Source organism: Argiope bruennichi, chromosome 1, assembly GCF_947563725.1.
Source record: "Argiope bruennichi chromosome 1, qqArgBrue1.1, whole genome shotgun sequence".
NCBI lineage: Eukaryota > Metazoa > Arthropoda > Arachnida > Araneae > Araneidae > Argiope > Argiope bruennichi.
Genome location: NC_079151.1, coordinates 35,976,544 through 35,995,957, shown reverse-complemented (window position 1 = coordinate 35,995,957; position 19,414 = coordinate 35,976,544). Strand labels below are relative to the sequence as shown.

Sequence of the window (19,414 nt, the reverse complement as noted above, 5' to 3'; positions counted from 1 at the left end):
AAAATTCATAAATTAATTAGATTGAAATAAAAAAAAACATAATAGAAATGAATAAAATAATTAAAAATAATAAACAATATATTTAATTTATTTATTTCTTATAAATTTTATTTATTATAATATAAGACTTCTATAAAGATAATTTCAATAAAAATGTCACACCACTGTGCCAATTTATAATTGAAGTTTGCGAGAGCCAACGAGTATTTGTGGCAAGCAGAACAGAATGTGCAATCAGCTGACACATAGATGTGATCGATGGCTGTTTCTGTACAATTTTACCAATAAGGGAAAAAATATTTAAATGTCTCCTTTCACTTGCTATTCCTTGTGGAATGCATTCTGAATTTTGTACTTTAAATTTATAGAAAATTAAATTCAAATATTTCAAAGAAAAAATTTTATTGAATTATTGAAAGGGATGGTATTTTTGTAGATATTTACACAGTTTTACTTGCATACCCTTAAATAGAAATACATAGATGCAAGAAATGTACTCATATTTAATATTCATACCTGTCACCTCATTTAAAAAGGCTGATAAATTGAGCTTTTGACATTTAAAATAAAGCAGATATTCAAAACTAATTCGAAACAAATTAAATAAGAAATAAATATAAAACATTTCATAATTATGTTATATATAAAATATTAAACATTTGCAAGTGATGGGATATTAGCTTCACTAATATTGCATCTGCAAACACATTAATTTTCTTTGAAATTGTAGTTTGCTGAGCTCCAAATGGATAAAAAAATTTCACTACAAAAATTTTTCTCATACTTTCTTTTAAAACTGATTTAAGTCCCTCTTCTTTAACAATTATGTTCAGGCTAAGTGAAAGATTTCAGTTTTCTTCAAGTTTAGAATCTATCATTACAGATTTTACACTATGCATAAACAAAATCACTACCTTAAATAAGAATACAAATAAGATATATAAATATTTTGGGTCAAACTAAATGAAAATTTTAAATCATAAAATTATTTAAACAAAAAAAAATATTTGTTAGTTGACATTAAAAATAAATTTTTAACAAATAAATATAACTAACTGTTATAATGAATATTAATTTCAATGTAACAGTAGAATTTTCATGCTTAGTAGAAGAATCAATTATCGATAATCTTATCTTAATAATAACAAAAAGAATTTTTATTTTATACTACTAATAGAAGTATAATATTTCTTTTGTTTTCTCGTCCCATTCAAATATATTAATATTAAAGTATTCTCAATTTTTGACAAATAAGAAATCTTTACATAGTTGAGCAATTAAATAAAATTTTCAAAATCCTGGTATTGTGTAAAATATTTTTCACTAAAAAAATTAAGTTTTTTTTTTTTTTTTTTTTTTTTTTAAAGTGAGAAAGACATACAGTTTATTTTCTATTATATGAATGGCATTAAATATAACTTTTATGATTACATAATATTTTCCTGGAATTTAGTTAACTTTTTATTTCTTTTTCTCATCTCCCCCCCCCCCCAATGTTCTGATAAAATTCCATATGCTTCTATGCTTGAAATTGTAGTGTTCATCACATTATCAATTGATGATAGATATTTTAAATATTTATATTTTTTATTTGCATCTTTGAATCTGAAGTTATTTTCAGAATCTAAGTTCTTGTTCATAAAATAAAGTCTCTTTTTGGGATACTTGTAAATTAAAATAATTATTTATCTACCTTAAGTCAAACAATTGTTTTTTAAGTGGATATATATAATAGTATTATCTTTGTGGAATTTTTGTAACAAATATAAATCATTCAATTTTAATAAGATTTTGAACAAAGGATTCTGTATCAAATGCTTTCATTTAAATTTTAAGACAATCAAAAAAAACTAAGTAACTTAATATATGCAATTATAGTAAGTAACTAACTATAATATGAATTCTACACAGAAATATTTTATTTCTAAAATATGAAATTAACTAATTGCTTTTTTGAAATGCAGTTGAAATTAATAGTCATTTTAATTTTTATAAATAACTTAAAAACAACCTAATTACAAAAATCATATCAGCAGTATAGTTGAAATTTTGTAGAAAATTAGAATATAAATAAATAACTTTAATATATAATATATAATTTGGAGATTTAAAAAATAAGATAGATAAAATGAATATACTATTTACAAAATGCTTCTTGCTAATATTGATAGATGAAATAATAAAATACGAATGTCAGTTAAATTTATGCTACAAGTATTTTATTTTCAACTATAATCTTAAAATATAGCCATTATATAAATTTCAAAATATTATCTTCAGGTGTTTCTTTGTTTGTTTGTTCTGCATTACTAAATGATAATTGTTAAAACTATATTTTATAGATTAAAAGCATACACTTTTTTGTAATTTTAAAATATAATTTTCAATCTTTCTATTGATTCATGTTAAAATTTCACCCCAATGAATTGCTCAGCAATAAGTAATATCACAACCATAAATGTCAACTAAATAAATATTTTATGCTATCATTTATAAATCTTTTTTTAAGGCATTTAAGTAATTCATGATTTTTTGGGGGGGAAGAGAATAAAAAAGAGCACTGAGGGTCAATTTTCAAAAAAAAAAAAAAAAGATATAGTATTTTTACATTGAAAATATCAATCTATTTAAATTGAAAATTTCAGAATTATAATTATTTATTAGACAGTTATATTGATTAAAATATTTAAGAAAATATTCAAAATTCATTGTTTAATTATGTAAAATGTGGTGAATTTATCAGCATTACTTATAATAAGAAATTATGTATTTCTTTTTATAATTTAAAAACTCAAGAAACTAATGTCCAAACTGTATTGTATTTCTTGTGTTTCAATGGTATTATAGATTATTATCAAATGTTTACTAAAAAAATGCTTTCTAATAAAATTTTTAGAAAATCATAATAAATTAAACAAAATGCCTTAAATGAAACAAATATCAAATAATAACACAAAACACGATAGTCTACAAAAAACTCTTTAATGTCTTTGAAACAATAAGTAAAACATAATACACGATAGAAAGGCATGCAACTTACAACAAATAATAAATAAAAATTAATCAAGGAAAGAATGCAAAATAACTCAGATCCAAATTTAAGTAAGAGATATCACCGTGAAACAAAAGCAACTACAAATGACTACTGGAACTAAAATTAACCAGCATTAGGTTACAAGGAAACTTGCAACATATGTGAACACAAGTGTCATAAAAAATGTACAGCATTATTGAGATAATTTCTTTTCGAGATAAAATATATCATATTTTTTTGTAGTTACATAACAGAGAAGTGTTTTATAAAATGGTTACAGATATTAAAAATTTAAATTTGATTTAAATGACTTTTTAATAAATATGTGCAATTAATAAAATATATATAATAACTATGAAAGGAATAAAATAAGCATATTTATAGATCGTTCTTGTGAAGTGAATTTATAAAATTTTCTATATCATTAGATCATTTTGAATATTAGAAATTCATATATATAAATTTATATATTCATATTCTTTCTTAAAAGTTTGATAGATGTACTTTAATTCAAATGATACCAAGTTCTAAGGCATAAAAAAAAAGTGTGATTAAATAATTAAAAATATACATTCAATTATATTCAATAAAACCACTAATAACTTTCAAAATTGTATATGACCTATTTATATATTACAAATATTTTAACTGTTAATTGTATATGATTTTGTGCATTAATAAACTAAAAATTTATAAATTAAATTTTTATGCATAAAAAAAATTATTTATAGGAACCATGACATAGATTTTCAGATACAAAATGGTTAATGGAATTCTCATTTGGAACTCAAAACTTCTACAATATTCAAGCATTTAAAAAAAGAACAGGTAAGAGATAAATTAAAATTTTATACCTGAATATATAAATTTATATATAAAAGATTATTCTGGAAGAATAAATATTTTTGCATATTAAAATAACCATTTAACAACGATTTTATCACAAGAACATTTTTAAATTTTTTCAGAAACTGATTATTCTATTACTGATTATACTGCTTTAAAAATCAGTACTTTTATATGATAATTTTATGTTGTTACAATAGCATATTCAAACAAAACACTCTTTCTGAAAGAATCATCTTGTTTATTAAAGAAAATTACAGCAAAAATAAACACATTAATATTTTTTATCAAACAATTGGCACCTAATTGAATTTGATCTTAAAGCCAATTTCATTAAAGAAAATCAGTTGTAAAATTCAATACTAAATATATGCATACATAATAAATTATTCTTATTAGCATTAAAAATATTTAAAAATTCATGATTTTCCTCAAAAATTTTCAAATAAGTAAATATAAAAAATGATTTTTAACTTATAAAATGGTTATTGAATATGCAAAATATTTGTCACGTTTGGCAAGATTTCAATAATTTTAATGACAAAAGCCCTGGTACAAATTAAAATAAATCAAGAGTAAATAAATAGATATCAATCAACTGATTCTCTTGTGAAATGCTTTTTTCACAATTAATGCATCAACCTCCGTCACAGATACTCAGAGGATGGTAATTGTACATGCATTCTAAAAGCAAGATCTAAATTGGCAAATCTGTCCAAGTGTCTCTGTTGACTGTAATTGAACTTCTGATGTCAAAATTTGTAAAAATTTATCAACATAAAAATAAAAACTTCTTTAATTTAGTACAAATTAAATATTACTTGGTTTGAAATAATATTAAAAATACTAGGTGACACAATAAAAACATCTAACTATAATCTGATAGAAAGAACAATAACTGAGTCAGCAATCCATAATAAATTTAAACTCGAGGGCTCCCCAGCACATGATTGAAAATTTTCAATCTCTTTCGAGAAACCTCATTGCAATATCTTTGCACTGTATTTCGGGCACATTGTGTCTTTGTTTATCAAAATAAAAGGTAAGGCAGTTTGTTATTTATTAATATGCATAGCTTTCTTTATCCAATATAACAATTGTTTTCAGCATAAACTTATTGAAAGTTATATTTATGTTTTCATTATAACTCATTTGCTGCCATGATTAATGACTGAGATTAAAACCACCTATCTAATTAGATGACCCCTCTTTACTATCTCTTATCTATGTGAATCGTACGACAATTATGATATTAAAAATGTTAGCTTCTGCCAACTTTTGGTTCTTATCATGTGTTAACTTAAATTCCTTAAATGAATTAAAAACCTAATGTGTAAATGAATTATTTACACTAGTCACTCGGGCACAATTTTGCATATCCACAAGTATGAATTCAACTACATATTTCAATGCAATATAATATCAAACCTCCAAACACTTTATAACAAAAAAATAGTTATTAATAATTTTTTGGTTGTAATTAGTTAATCATTTTAATAAATTAATAATATAATGTTTTTCGTTTGGTTGCCTTAACAGCAGGGGAGGGGGGAGAACATTGAATGTGATGACTTTCATCATACATCAGGAAATACCACTTACTTCATTGGATTTATTTTTTGGCTATATTTTTATTGAATCATTGGTTTAGTTTCCACAGTACAACACAAACAATTTTACAAGCCCTCTTACACCTTGTATAAATTACTAATTAATATTACTAATGTTGCTTGTAATTAAAAAAAATATTCCAGTTCAAGTACTTTAAATTAAATAATTTATCCCTGTACTGCCATTTATAAATTTTTGTTCATTATATTTTGTATCATCTAATTCTTCAGCCAGCAGTTGATCTTTTACTACTTTTTTTTCACCATATTTTAGATTATCTGTTGAAATCCAACAACTTTTCAATTCACCCCTCTTAATCATTGCTAACATGTTAATCAATTCCTTTCTTAAAGTCATGATTTTTATTTCATGACTGAAACTATCATTTTTTTTTTTTTTTTCTCTCTCTCTTTTTGATGCCCATGAACCTGATAAATAATGCATAGCTTCTTCATTTTATCCTTTAGGTAAGAATGGAAATTAATAAACTTGAATGACCTTGTACATAAATTAATTTATTAAAATTTATATATGGCAACTAAATAAGTATCGTCAAAATGTAATTGATGCAAAATGATGAAGTTTGGCTCGATTTTCATTACTGTTTTTTAGATATCTACAGAAATAATTTTGAAACTTGAAATTTGTATAGGTTTTTCCAAGTGAACTGTACTATTTTCAAGTCACTGCTGTTTATCATTTAAGAAGAGCTCTCATAACAAACAGGATAGTATATTTCTTGCTTTATATTTTATAAATTTACTTATATTTTTCTATCCCCAAAGTACAGCAAGGCTTTCTTTAAATTTAGTAAGAATCTTAATTTGCACAAATTCTTTGAGTAGTAAGATTAATTTAAATGCATGACTCAAAATTGATTTGTTATGGTGAATTTATAATAATGTTTTGTATTCTTTATAAGATGGTAAGAATATATGCTTTTGGATAGCAAATTCAAGCCATAATGTCGATCTTAATATCACAAACAAACAATATATATTTCTAGCAATGGAAGGCGTGAATGTATTTATTCTGTGCAGATAAACTACCCTGCTGAATATGGTTTAAAGAATGGCCTTACTTCAAATATATCTGATAAAAGATTGAATTGTTTCAATTTTGGATAAATTTTCTGAACAATAGGAATCTAAATTACAAAATAACGAAAAATAGTGTTTCCAACACTAAATTTTCTTGAATAATAGATAATAACAATTTATATTTTCTGTTGAACAGACAATCCTTTTGAAATGAAATTAATAAAAATATACGTTTTGTCGTATCCTAAAAATTTTGAATTTACATAATAAAATTTTATTCCTGAAAGCGGAAATTAAATAACTAAAATACTTTGCAAATTATTCTCTGCAATAATCTGACTAGAATAAACTTGGAATATTTTCATAAAAAGTATTATCACAAATAAAATAACTGGTGGCAAAAATTAATTATAAATTTTACACTACTGTTATAGATAAAATACTTAGGTCTAATTATGAGAAAAATTCCATTTGGAAAATACATGGAGTATTTCATTGGGAAAACATTCATTTTGTTCACACATTAACTGATTAAAATCTAATCTACTAGAATAGTAAGAATTTACAAAAGTTATATAAAGTAAATATAGACAAAAAATACTTTTAGTTGTGTCAAGAAACAACTCTTAAAAGTTGGCAATTTTTTCCTCATTTAAAACATTCAAAAACCACAGGTAATTTTCCATGAGATGGCAAGATTTCATTTAAATAAATACAATTGATCATTTTTCCTCATAATCCAAAAGGAAAATTTTTATAGAAACTTAAATCCTCCAAATTGTCATAGGAAGATTCATTGTTAACCCTATGACTAAGGGAATGTATTTTAACAACGATTTCAGCCGATTCTAGCATTTCTGTGTAGTACCACAAACGTCAAGAAGGTGGAACTACAGTAAATAAAATGGGCAAACCACAGCATTCCCCTGAGCGAGAACAGGATGCCATACCTCTGCCATCGAGGCTTTCACGTATCTTCTGCTCTTCATATTCCAAGCGCTGTTCCAGCTTTACTTCTGGTGGTGCCTGTTCATTCAAAAGCTTTTCATGTTGTCGCAACCAATATTCATGCTGCTTTTGATACTCTCGAAGTTCTGTAAGTGTTCGCTGCAGAGATCTAAAAAAATTTATATAAATTTTAAAGACCTTTTTACATTTTTAAAAATCAATTAGTACAGAACAAAATTCTCCAATACAGTTCTATGAGATATTTTGCTTTTTAGAACATTCTAAAACTTATAATTATCTTCAAGAGTAATGTTTTACAAGATGTTTTTCTACACATTTGAATTAAATCAAAGATACCTTTTTTTCCTAGAAAGATAGTTATATGTTTTACTAAAAACAATTATCAGACTGGATATGACAAGAAGATGAACTAAAAGAATCATTAATTGTGGTGAGATGTAACTTCTTAATATTTCTATGAATTTATTATAAGTAGCAAAAGTATCTCAATATCAGCAAACCAAAAGTTCAAACAAGTTTATAAAATGTCATCACTTCAAAATTGAATGCAACAAATGATTTATTAAAAGATAATAATGTTATTTAACTATTATCATCATAGCTTACTTTTTAAATTCAATAATGTATCCCATTATATTATCAATACATTGCATTCTATTTATATTACTGTCCTCTCTTTATGTTAGTTACTTCATAATTAATAAAACTAGATTAAAACAAAAGGAATTTAAACAATTTAAGGCTTTTCATCCTGTGAGCAAATTAAGTCATTGGTTCTAACAAAAAACTTATCAATAAATAGAATCGAACTAAATTTGAAACATATACAGAAAATTCTAGTAATTTTTAAAAAAATTAAATAGCAAGAGTTTCATAACTTACAAATAACCTACTTATTCAGAAGAAAAAAAAGCCATGCTAAACTTTTATCAATCCTAAAAGAGAGAAAAGTGTTGTTTCTGCCCATCTTGGGAAAAAAAAATACTGTGTTGAAGGCAGCTTCAAACACACAAAGCTTTTGAAATTTTGTATATGTTTCTGTTAATGTACATATATATATAAAAACACATAATTGTCAAATAAATTTTACATTTTTGTAAACCAGGTGATTGTTTATTTCAGTTCATGGAGCCATCAATCCTAAATTTCCCTGAATTCAAAGGTAGTTCTACAAAGAAAGCAATTAAGTTTCTATATAGCTGTATATAATATAGCTTCTATAACATTACTGACATTCTCGGCAATAACATGTCAAAAAAAAATTTTATATATATTGAAGTAGCAGAAATCAAAACGAAATTATTTTTTTTTAGGTATGCACTTTTATAAATGAAGATACTTTGTAATTGATCTGAAGATACATTAGCCCAAAATAACAAACACGAGTTTGATTTCTTCAAGAAAGAATGTTTTTGAATTTTTCTCTCTTTTATGAATAATAATTTTTAAATATAAAGGGTATCTCAAATGCCTTGATTTCAAAACCAACTGAGACAACAATTACTGCATTTATCAGAATGATAAGTACATTAAATTTTAATTTAACATCATATAAGCTGTTCCTTAATTTAACTTTATATTTATCTTACTAACCAAATCCAGCCTGTAATGATTACTTTCGTGCCTGATGGCAAATATTTAAATCTCTCCCATGGTTTAATTATATGAAATGACGTTCACTCGTCCAGTACTTTCTGTGAAATTGAGCTCTAAATACCTATACTTAAATCATGATCAATCTGTATTTCAAGAAGTGCTATAACAACATTGTGAATGCAAGTATACATCAAATCTGTAATTCAAATCTTACCAAACTTCTGTAGCATGCCTCTATCAAAAACCCTGATATGAACTTTCCAATTAGTATTAGACATTGAACATGGATGCATATACATAAAATTTACCAATTGGTAATTACCAACTTTATATACATTGAGTGATTAATCTACTGATGTGGTCACTTATTATTGAGATAATGCCTAATATTATAAAATTATCATTGATTTGAAAGTCTGCAGCACAATACAAAAAGTTTAGCATTATATTATAAATCTGTTGCATATTAAACATTAGTCATATTTGCATTCAAAACTTGATTAGAATGCCCCATAAAATATTTACTTTTTGATAATTAGTTGCTGTATTTATTTGAAACAAAGATTTGATGTCAACTCGCATATTACATTCCCCATATATAATTAGCAACATGGTTATGCATATAATAAAGGAGCTATCAATAAAATTCAGTAGTAGAAAGAACAGAGAATTACATGAAAATAAAAATATTAATTAATTGACTATTCTACAATAAAATAAAAGCATCTTACAGAAAGAGCATTCAAAACAGGAGTAAATTTTCTAAAAAATTATTTAGCATTAAAAGCAGCTAATCAAAATGATACCATGAATTATGACACCAGATTATGAGTTATGGCAGTTTAAAGTATAGAAATGTAACAAATACTTGTCAGCAACTTTAAAAAAAAAATTACTGAAATAATAAATGTGATTATACAAAGATTTTAAGTTTTAACATAAAATAAATTACTAAATAAAATTTTTTACCTATTTTGATCACTGATTTTTTTTTTAAATTCAAGTGGAACAGTTACAGGTAAGCAGTTAATTTATACAAAATAAGTGTTCTAACTAATTTAAAATATCCTGAACACAGAAAAGATATTTCATCAGAATTACATTCAAATAAATAATAAAACAATGTATTATTAATTATATTTGCATCTACAGAGAACTAAACACAAGCAACATCTAAAATATTTCATAAAAAAACTACCACAATATAATTATACAATCAAAAGACTATTTTAAATCATAGCTACTATGCATCATGTAATAGTCATTTCTAAAATTTCCATAAATAAAATAATTACAGTGACAATGCAACACAAGATATTCTTCTAAAAGTATATGCATTATAATTTTTTTCAATGAAATGGCATTGGCAAAAATGTATTATCTTATTAAAATAAATATTAGCACATATTTTGAAATTATAATTCATGCAAAAAAAATCCTGTTACGAATTCCTATTTGGTAGATGAATTATTATGTAACATTATTAATTTTTTCATTGACCTTTCTTAGTTTTCTAATTTTTAAAAATGGATAAAAGTATAATAAAAGCTTGAAAAATTCCTAATTTTTTTATTAATTAAATGCAATTAGAATGAAAGCTAAAAGCAGTTTAAGAGTTCTCAACAAAATTCATAAATACTTTTTTGTGTGTATGAAAAATGTATATTTAACATAGAGATAAGAAACAATCTTTTGACTCTCGAAAAAAAAACGATTCCTACACCATGATATCTAATCAATAAGACACTGAAAATACTTCAAAATATTATCAACTAAAAAAATAATGTTTTAAAAATATTAAGATCAGAAATGATTTTGATGCATTCCTTTCTTAAGTAGAAAAATAAATTAACTTGTATGTAAGAGCCTCTAATATTATATATATATATATATAAGATTTATCTGTAGGAAAAAAGAAACTTGTTAGGTTCCAATATATTTTATAATGTAGATATGGGTTAAAATTTTTATTTTATTTCTTGAATTATTGGACCATCCAAATGCCAATCCTAAACAAGATAAAACTTCTGCATATATTTCTATCTCAATTAAATGATGTTATAAAAGAAAAATTCCTAGATATTCTTAAATTATAATTAAAAATATGAAAATCAGATTTATTATCTAGAATGTTTTTGAATTCTTACAAAATGAACTTAATAAACTTCCACTGAAAAATGCAGTTATAAAATAATCAATATGCAGAATACACCAAAAAGAAGAACATGAAGCAAAAACAACAAGTCTAACATATTCTGCCTGGACTTTTTCCATTCTTTCATACTAAAGTATGGTATTTTTTTAATTGAAAAAAAAAACATTTTTGTATTTGGATTAATAGTTATTTAAAATGAGCTCAGATGAATCAAAAAATTATTAACAGATGTCTTCTTTAATATTATATATATATATATATTAAATAGAGTCAATTAATGTTAAATGACCAGCAATGATAACAAATCATTATTAAAACAAATTTAAAAAATTTTCACTTTCAAAGTAATAAAAAGAATTTATTGAATAAAATGATTAATAATTTTTTCAATAATCCTTCCTTAGGTAATTTCATACCATTTGCACATAAGAATTTTAATTAATTTCTGTACGCACTTATTAATTTACAATATAGTTTTTCTGCTTATTGGAACAATTTATTTAGTTTCCCTTATTAGAATAAGTTTAATTTGAATTAGACCTACTGTGGAATTGTTTTTAAAAATTGTCTTACGAAATTTCATTGCTTATTTTACTTTAGTATTGTAAAACAAAGAATATCAAAAGTTTTCTTACAGCAATTTTTTTCACCTTTACATTAATTACTGAAATCAAAATACAAAAAGACAATTCACTTTGCCCACTCAAGCTAATTATCTAAAATGTAAGAAAATATGGAAAATATTAAAGACAGATAAGTCCACATTAAATTATGTAGATGAACTTGTTAAAGACAGGTAAAATTATGTCTGCATATATGATGTCACATGAATTAATTCCATTAGCTTAATAACTATTTTTTTAAAAATAAAAGGTATAACAAATTGCAAATGATTCATTTTTTGAACTGCTTATCCATATCTGCAACAATCCAACTAAACACACCTTTAGTTAAAAAATAAATAATAAACATTTAAAGTCATAAGACTTGTCATTATGCACATTTAAGATTTTATGGATCTACAAACAAACTGCCAGTGTCTCCTTCTCTTTGGAATACTTCTTTATATATATATATATATATATATATATATATATATATATGCAAGGTGGTCATAAAATAACTCGGCCAATATCCAACTTCTAGCAATCATAATACTTGCTCATAATGTTTAAAACAATTATTTCAAATGTATGCTCTGAACAGTAAGAAAAACTAAAAATTTCAATTCCCAATTATGGACATGGTGAGAAAATTTCAAAAAAGTCAGATGGAAACATTCATTTGGTATAAATGCAATTCTAATTAACAGATTTAAAATTATATACTTTGTGATAAAAATATCTATATTGCAAATATTATTAGCATAAGACAAAGAAAATAAATGCATAAGCAATCAAAAAGAGAGAAAGATGTGTAATTTACTCTTAATTAGTTTTATAAATGTTTCATAGAAATACCTTCACAATTGCTTAAGGAAGATGATGGATAGCAATGAAGAATATATTAAGAGATGAATATTGCTCAATATGAATTTTTATATCTGATGTTATATATACGAAAAGATAGATATAAAGTTCAACAATTTTCTCTTTCTGCTGTTGACATTTAACTCTCACATTTTAAATATGAGAGATCATTTATCTCTCACATTTTAAATGTGAGAGATAATGTATTAATTGTTGTTCGGAATCATTTAATAGAACTTAAATTATCAGAAACCAAATATCATAAAGTCTCTAGTGGTTCCAACAATTATATCGAAATGCAATAAGATGTGATTTTTTTAACACATATAATTTCAATTAAACAACTATAATTTATGAAGTTCATTAAACTGTTTTGATATAACATCATTACTTTGGCCTTTTTGGTAACTTCAATGGTACTTTTTTTATCCCAATCTTGCATCTAGATTTTCCATTTTACAAGTATTCACTTAATACTAATTTTTTTTTCACTGTGCAGATCCATCATTACTGCTTAAAAATTAATACTGCCATTGGGATGCCTTAAATTTCTTTTTACTTTAACTATATACACAAGAATTCATTTGGTTTTTATTCTGACCCTCAAAAGCACACTCTGAAATAACTTGTATATTGGTATTTTGTACCCACTTTCTATATACACCATTTGCCAATTATTAATCAAAAAATTTATAAAATGTTTAATTAAAGAGTTAATATTCAACACAACATTAAGAGAGATCTTGTGCACTGTTTTAAAACGTGAAAAATGGTACAAAAAAAGAAAGAGTAAAAGTTGCTTACTTGAGAAATGTGTAAAACTAAATGGAAAGAAGACATTAAATTATGCTACTTTTTATTTAAATAAGAATAAGTATGAATTCCTCAGACAAGAGTGCAAGGTATTTGCAAACAGATGTACAACTGGCATAAATTATGCATAATCTCTAATAAACTATCAAAAATGGCTGAAAAAATTTTAATGCCCAAATTATTATTCACAGAAATTTTAATTTCCTGTGCAATTTCAAAAATATAACTTTGACTACTTTAAACGAAAGCATTCAAGACATAGATTAAAATCAGGGAATAAGGAATCTCTGCAATGTGGCTCAGCATCTTCTTTGAAAATACTTAGGACATTTTTCATTTTGAAATCCTTCAACAAAAAGTCGGAGTTATAACTAACCAAAGTCTGGCATAATCCAAGAGAATTTTTGAACTACATTACTGTGATATCATTTCACCAATGTAAAAGATGCGAAGCAGTTCCCTGCCGTTCTTGCAATAAAGTTTCGGTCATTAAAATCAGTATTTAATTGATGATAACAAGTTCACTTCTTTCTACATTACTAATATCATTCCTCATAATAAATCAAGATTTCTTGGAGAACATTTTGATCCATCAAGGAACATAATCATCATGCTAATAGAATACTTTCCAATGATGATATACTTACAGAAGAAATCATGTAGTAGGTTTCAATGCAATAAATAAGGAAATATGACTTAACCATTAAAAAAAGGTTTTGAACAAATACACAAAGGCTGATAATATTTGCAACCTCTGTAATTATTTGGCATAGTATAAGTTTTCCAATCCATTCCCTTGCAAAGAATATGTATATATTCTTCAGAAGTAAGATGCCTCAGAGAAATTCCAACTTCAAAAAACCTTTATTAATGGCAAGATACCACTCAGCATCTTTGCTGATCAAATGCTTCATCATTTACTATATATAAACCCAATACTTAAAACATTTACAAAATCACCTATCTTCAGAAGCTGATAACATAATTTTCATATCAAAATTTTGAAATAAAAGAACAACTTGTATACATTTTTTTCAGTAATAAAAGACTTTTCATGAGCTATATATTTTTTTCAAATTTGCAGGGTTATTAGAAAACATTCTCCATTAAATTGGTTATTCAAGTATTTCTCATCAAATTATATAAAATGTTACTGTCTTGCAACTATATAAGAATTCATTTGCTTTTATAACTGCATAATCTATGGAAATATTCTCTCATATATCTAAATCTTCATAATGACTTAAACTTTAGAACAGTATTTAATTCAGAAATTTACATGAGAGTTACAACATATATTCAGAAATTAAAGCACAAATAAATGATGACAGCACCTGAAATCAGTTTTTTTAATATAATTTTATATGAATATGCCAAATTAATAGCAGAACTTTTTTTAATTTATATATATATATATATATATATATATATATATATATATATATATATATATATATATATATATATATATCTTAATGAATGTTACAAGCGTAAAGCTTGTTTACATGGAGGAAATTAAATGGAATCTAATACAGAGCCAATAATATATCAAAATAAAGATTTTGCCACCAGATTATCACCCTCATTGAAGGAACAAAGCTCATTTCAAATAATACTTTAAGTTTTTTTCTTTTAGAAATAAAATTTAATCAATCTGCAAGAAATATTTTCACTTAATTATATCATAATATCATTTTAACAATACAGATTTCATAATTTTTATTATATAGATAAAAAAGATTTTTTTGGGAATAACACAATATTACATAGATATTTTCTGTAGTATATAATAATAAAATACTTCACAAATTCCACACAATTCTCACAGAGAAGAGAAAAGCAGTACAAAGGAAAAAGAATCTTATGCATTTAAAATTAATTCTACTCAGAGAGAGAAAAAAAAGTTATAGTTAGAAATAAATTATTAGTTTATACTTAATAAAAAAAATTTAAGAAAATCTAAGCAAAATGATTTTTTAGATTTCAAAAAATATGCCTTACATAACAACAGAAAATGTCAATAAGTGTGGATAAATTATTAAAAAAAAAAAAATATGCTAAAAAAAACAGCAAAAATTATTTTTTAAACAATATTTTTATGTCTATGATATAAAAATTTGAAAAACATGCATTATTTTTCATTCACATAAAATATATTGAAAAATCGAAATAGGAACAGTTTTTGAAAGATCAACCTTTTTGCTAATGCTGTTGAAAAGCAAATGAATGTATAGTTGTTTTTTTTTTAAATGAGTAAGAATCACATTTTTTTAAATAATAAATAATGCATATCTTACATGTGTTGAGCTTCCAAAGCCTTTTCAAGTTTGCTATGACACATAACAGCATGATATCTTTGTGCAGCATTTGTGAAATCCGGTTGTATTTTAACAGCATTTTCAAAACAAATAGCAGATTTGTTATAATCAGCCAAAACCTAAAGAGATGGCAAAATTTAAAACATTTTGATGCAAAAACACATAAGTAAAAAATAAAATTTGAAAATTTTTTTAGTCATTAATATTATTTTCAACACAACACATTTAATAAATAATAAATAACACATCAAACAAAATATCTTGCAATTTAAAAAAAAAAAACATTTAAATGAAATAATATAGATTGCTTACTCTTTTAAATGCTTTTTCTTTCTTATAAGGAATAAGACTTATTAGACAAATTAAAATAGAAAACTGGAAACAGATACTTTACTAAATTCAAACATTTAATTAATACATATATGATAGAAGACATTTACATTTTAAACTGAAAAAATTTAAGATTTAAAGCTGAAACAGAACTTAATTATTCATCTAATACATTATTTTTTCCTTCAAGAAATAAAACAAAATATAAAAAATTATCAAGAAGCTACTTCATGGATGAGATTCTAACAGTACAAAATTTGTCAAATTCAGATTATAACAAAAAATTTTATATATTAGACTAAAACGCATTGGTAAAATCAGCTATTTGTTATTGAATTCAATTTAATTCACTTTAACAAGAAATTAAAGGAAAGTAGAAGAATCAAGACCCTATATACATCAGACGAAATTCAAAGTTATAAAACCTTCCATATATCATTTAATACAACAAATTCAAGTATATACTTTTCTTATAAAATGTATTTTTCATTAAAATTCCATAGCACCAAAATTTTCTCGGGAAATTTTCAAACATACTTCCTGCAAATTTTGAGATAAGGAAAATTTTAACTTCAGAAAGTAGAAAAGGCATTAAAAAAGCATATTATATTTTTTCTGTTGCAACATCTTTTTTATAATATTTAGTTTCCTACAATGGAGTAAGGATAAGCAACAAATAAGAACTCATTGACACAAAAAGTTTTGATAAGTATAAGTGGTCTTGAGATAAAACAGAAAATAAACCATCTTAATTTTTTATTTACCCAATTTCAAAAGTATAATATTTACATAATGTTGATATCAATTGTTTGAAGAACCCTAAAAGCTTCAAAACTTTAAAATTAGTTGTCTACATTGCAATTTAGCAGAAATCAACAAAATTTATCAATTTACAAATGAAATGTACTGCTTATATATTATTCAAATGTTTAAGATAAAAATTAACAGAAATGCTGAAAGGAGATAAAAAGATAAATGAAAATACAATTACAAGTTATAAAAAAGTAAGGTTATCAAAATAAATTTTAAAAATCCTTTAAAACAAGATAAATCTTAAATTATATTAATAGCCGATGTTATAAAAAAAAAACGAAAAGCAAAATTATATAAGCAAATAAAAATAGAATTCCCTTACAGACACATTAATGCCCTGAAGTCATTTCATATAAGATGAGAGCATTTGCTTGAATTACACAACGTAATCCTTGTTCCTTCCAAAATCTATTCTTTATCAGATTAATAAAATATTTAGACAAGTGAGAATTCCAAAACCACACATTAAAATATTTTATGAAACAATATGAACTTACAGCATAAATGTTTCCAAGAGTAAAATGACATATAGCATTATTTGGAGCAATATCTACAGCAGCATGGACAACAATAGCAGCCTCCTCAGACATATGCGAAAGGTGTAAAATGTTACCCATGTTGATTAATGTTACATCTTTATACTCTCTAAAAGGAGAAAAAAATCATTGAGATCTGGATGAATAACAGTAATTGTTTCATATATTACATACAGCAAACAAAAGTAATTACCTTGGAGAAAAATGCAAGGCTCGACGAACACATTCAATAGCATTAGTAGCATTTCCATGTATACGCCAATAATATGCAGCCATGTCAAATAAGATCCATGAGGTTCTGTTCTGGAATTTATATGAGAATAATATAAAATTAGAAAGTGAATCAACAGTGGTTATATATTCTTAAAAGCTTTGAAATAATTAATAGATTTAAAAGCAAACACATGTACATTTTGATAACTTTTTACATACAAAACAGACAGGTTGTTGACATAATATTAATAACTGACAGCCTACATAAGAATTTATATTATGCTTGCTAAAAATAAAGGAGAATGTGAGAATATGTAATAATATTTCAGAATACAGAACATTCTATCTAAAGTTTCAAATTTGGCACGAATATACTTTGGGAGAAAAAAAAATGTGGTGCAGCTCAAAATAATTTTTTTAATTCAATTACAATTTTATTCAATTTAAATTTAAACAACATTTTAATATTTTTTATCATAAATTCTAAATACATTATCATACAAAAATGACTTTAACATCTTTTTATAATCCAAAAATGCAATTTAAATGTAAATATATATTTGTAATAATACTAATTTAGATATTTGTACAGTTTTCGATTTATATTTAATTAGCTTTCAAAAATGTTTTTATAATAATATAATTTATTGTTGAAATGGAACTCAAATATTTTGTCATTGTTGATACAATTATTTCATCAGATTTTTCTTTCTTTATTGCTTGTCAGCACTTGTATCACAAATATTTGTATTATATTATAACTTTAATCCTTGGTGTTTGTTTGTTGTAAGAATGTTTGATCTGCCATATTTGCAGCAACCAACAATTAGGATGATCAGATGTCTCCAATTAGAAGCATCATTTTCAATAAAGAGTAAAAATTAACTTTGAATTCAATTAAATGATTTTAATCAATATATACACCCCACTAAATTAAAATAATACAAACATTATTGAAGATATTCAAGAAAAAGAAAGTTGACCAAACAATACATGATATGCAGGAGCAATCAATCAAATGAAAGCCTGTACAGATAAGTGAAGTACATACAACAGAAACTTTTAGACTTACCATCTCTTCCAACAATATCAATAAATTGTAAAACAGATTTCAGAAAGTACAAAATCTAAAATCATAACAGAATTTAGGAAATAAAAAGTGTATAAGACCTTTATGTAAAATAAGGTTTAAAGGGTACAAAAATGAAAATAATAATATAAAATACAAAATAATAAGAAATAAAATAATAATAAAGTATAAGATAAATAAACAATAAAAACATAAGTAAACATAAAATAGATCATACAATTAAACTAACTAATAAAACTATCTAAATAATAGATAATTTTTTTATAAAATTTAATAAAAAGTAACATATTTATCAATGTATAACAAGGTTCAAAATTTCAAATTAATATACATTTAGTGTCGTAATGCAAAAAAGGTTTCCAGCATAATTTGCACAATGTTTTTGATTTCTATTTTTCCAGTCTTATGCCTAACCAAAATTCCCATAAATGCTGGAAGAAGAAAAATTCTTGAAAGATTGATGAAGATACTAATATAATGCACATTTTTTTATATTAAAAGATTTCAATATAGGCAGACTTTTTTGCTCTTTTCTGTGATATAATTTCAAATATAAAGATATAGACAGAAAACAGGGAAAA

At 24.2% G+C, this 19,414-nt stretch overlaps 1 protein-coding gene across 2 annotated transcripts in view; it reads right to left on the bottom strand.

Annotated features, from left to right (window-relative positions):
- LOC129963593 (tetratricopeptide repeat protein 17-like) overlaps positions 1-19,414 on the bottom strand; it is a 57,064-nt gene that overhangs the window by 31,503 nt on the left and 6,147 nt on the right. For both annotated transcript variants that reach the window (XM_056078064.1, XM_056078072.1), the window contains exons 5-8: positions 17,724-17,833; positions 17,492-17,639; positions 15,831-15,970; positions 7,482-7,648 (exon numbers count right to left, since the gene is read on the bottom strand). In XM_056078064.1, the coding sequence (XP_055934039.1) occupies positions 7,482-7,648; positions 15,831-15,970; positions 17,492-17,639; positions 17,724-17,833 (565 nt within the window). The remainder of the gene's footprint in view (positions 1-7,481; positions 7,649-15,830; positions 15,971-17,491; positions 17,640-17,723; positions 17,834-19,414) is intronic.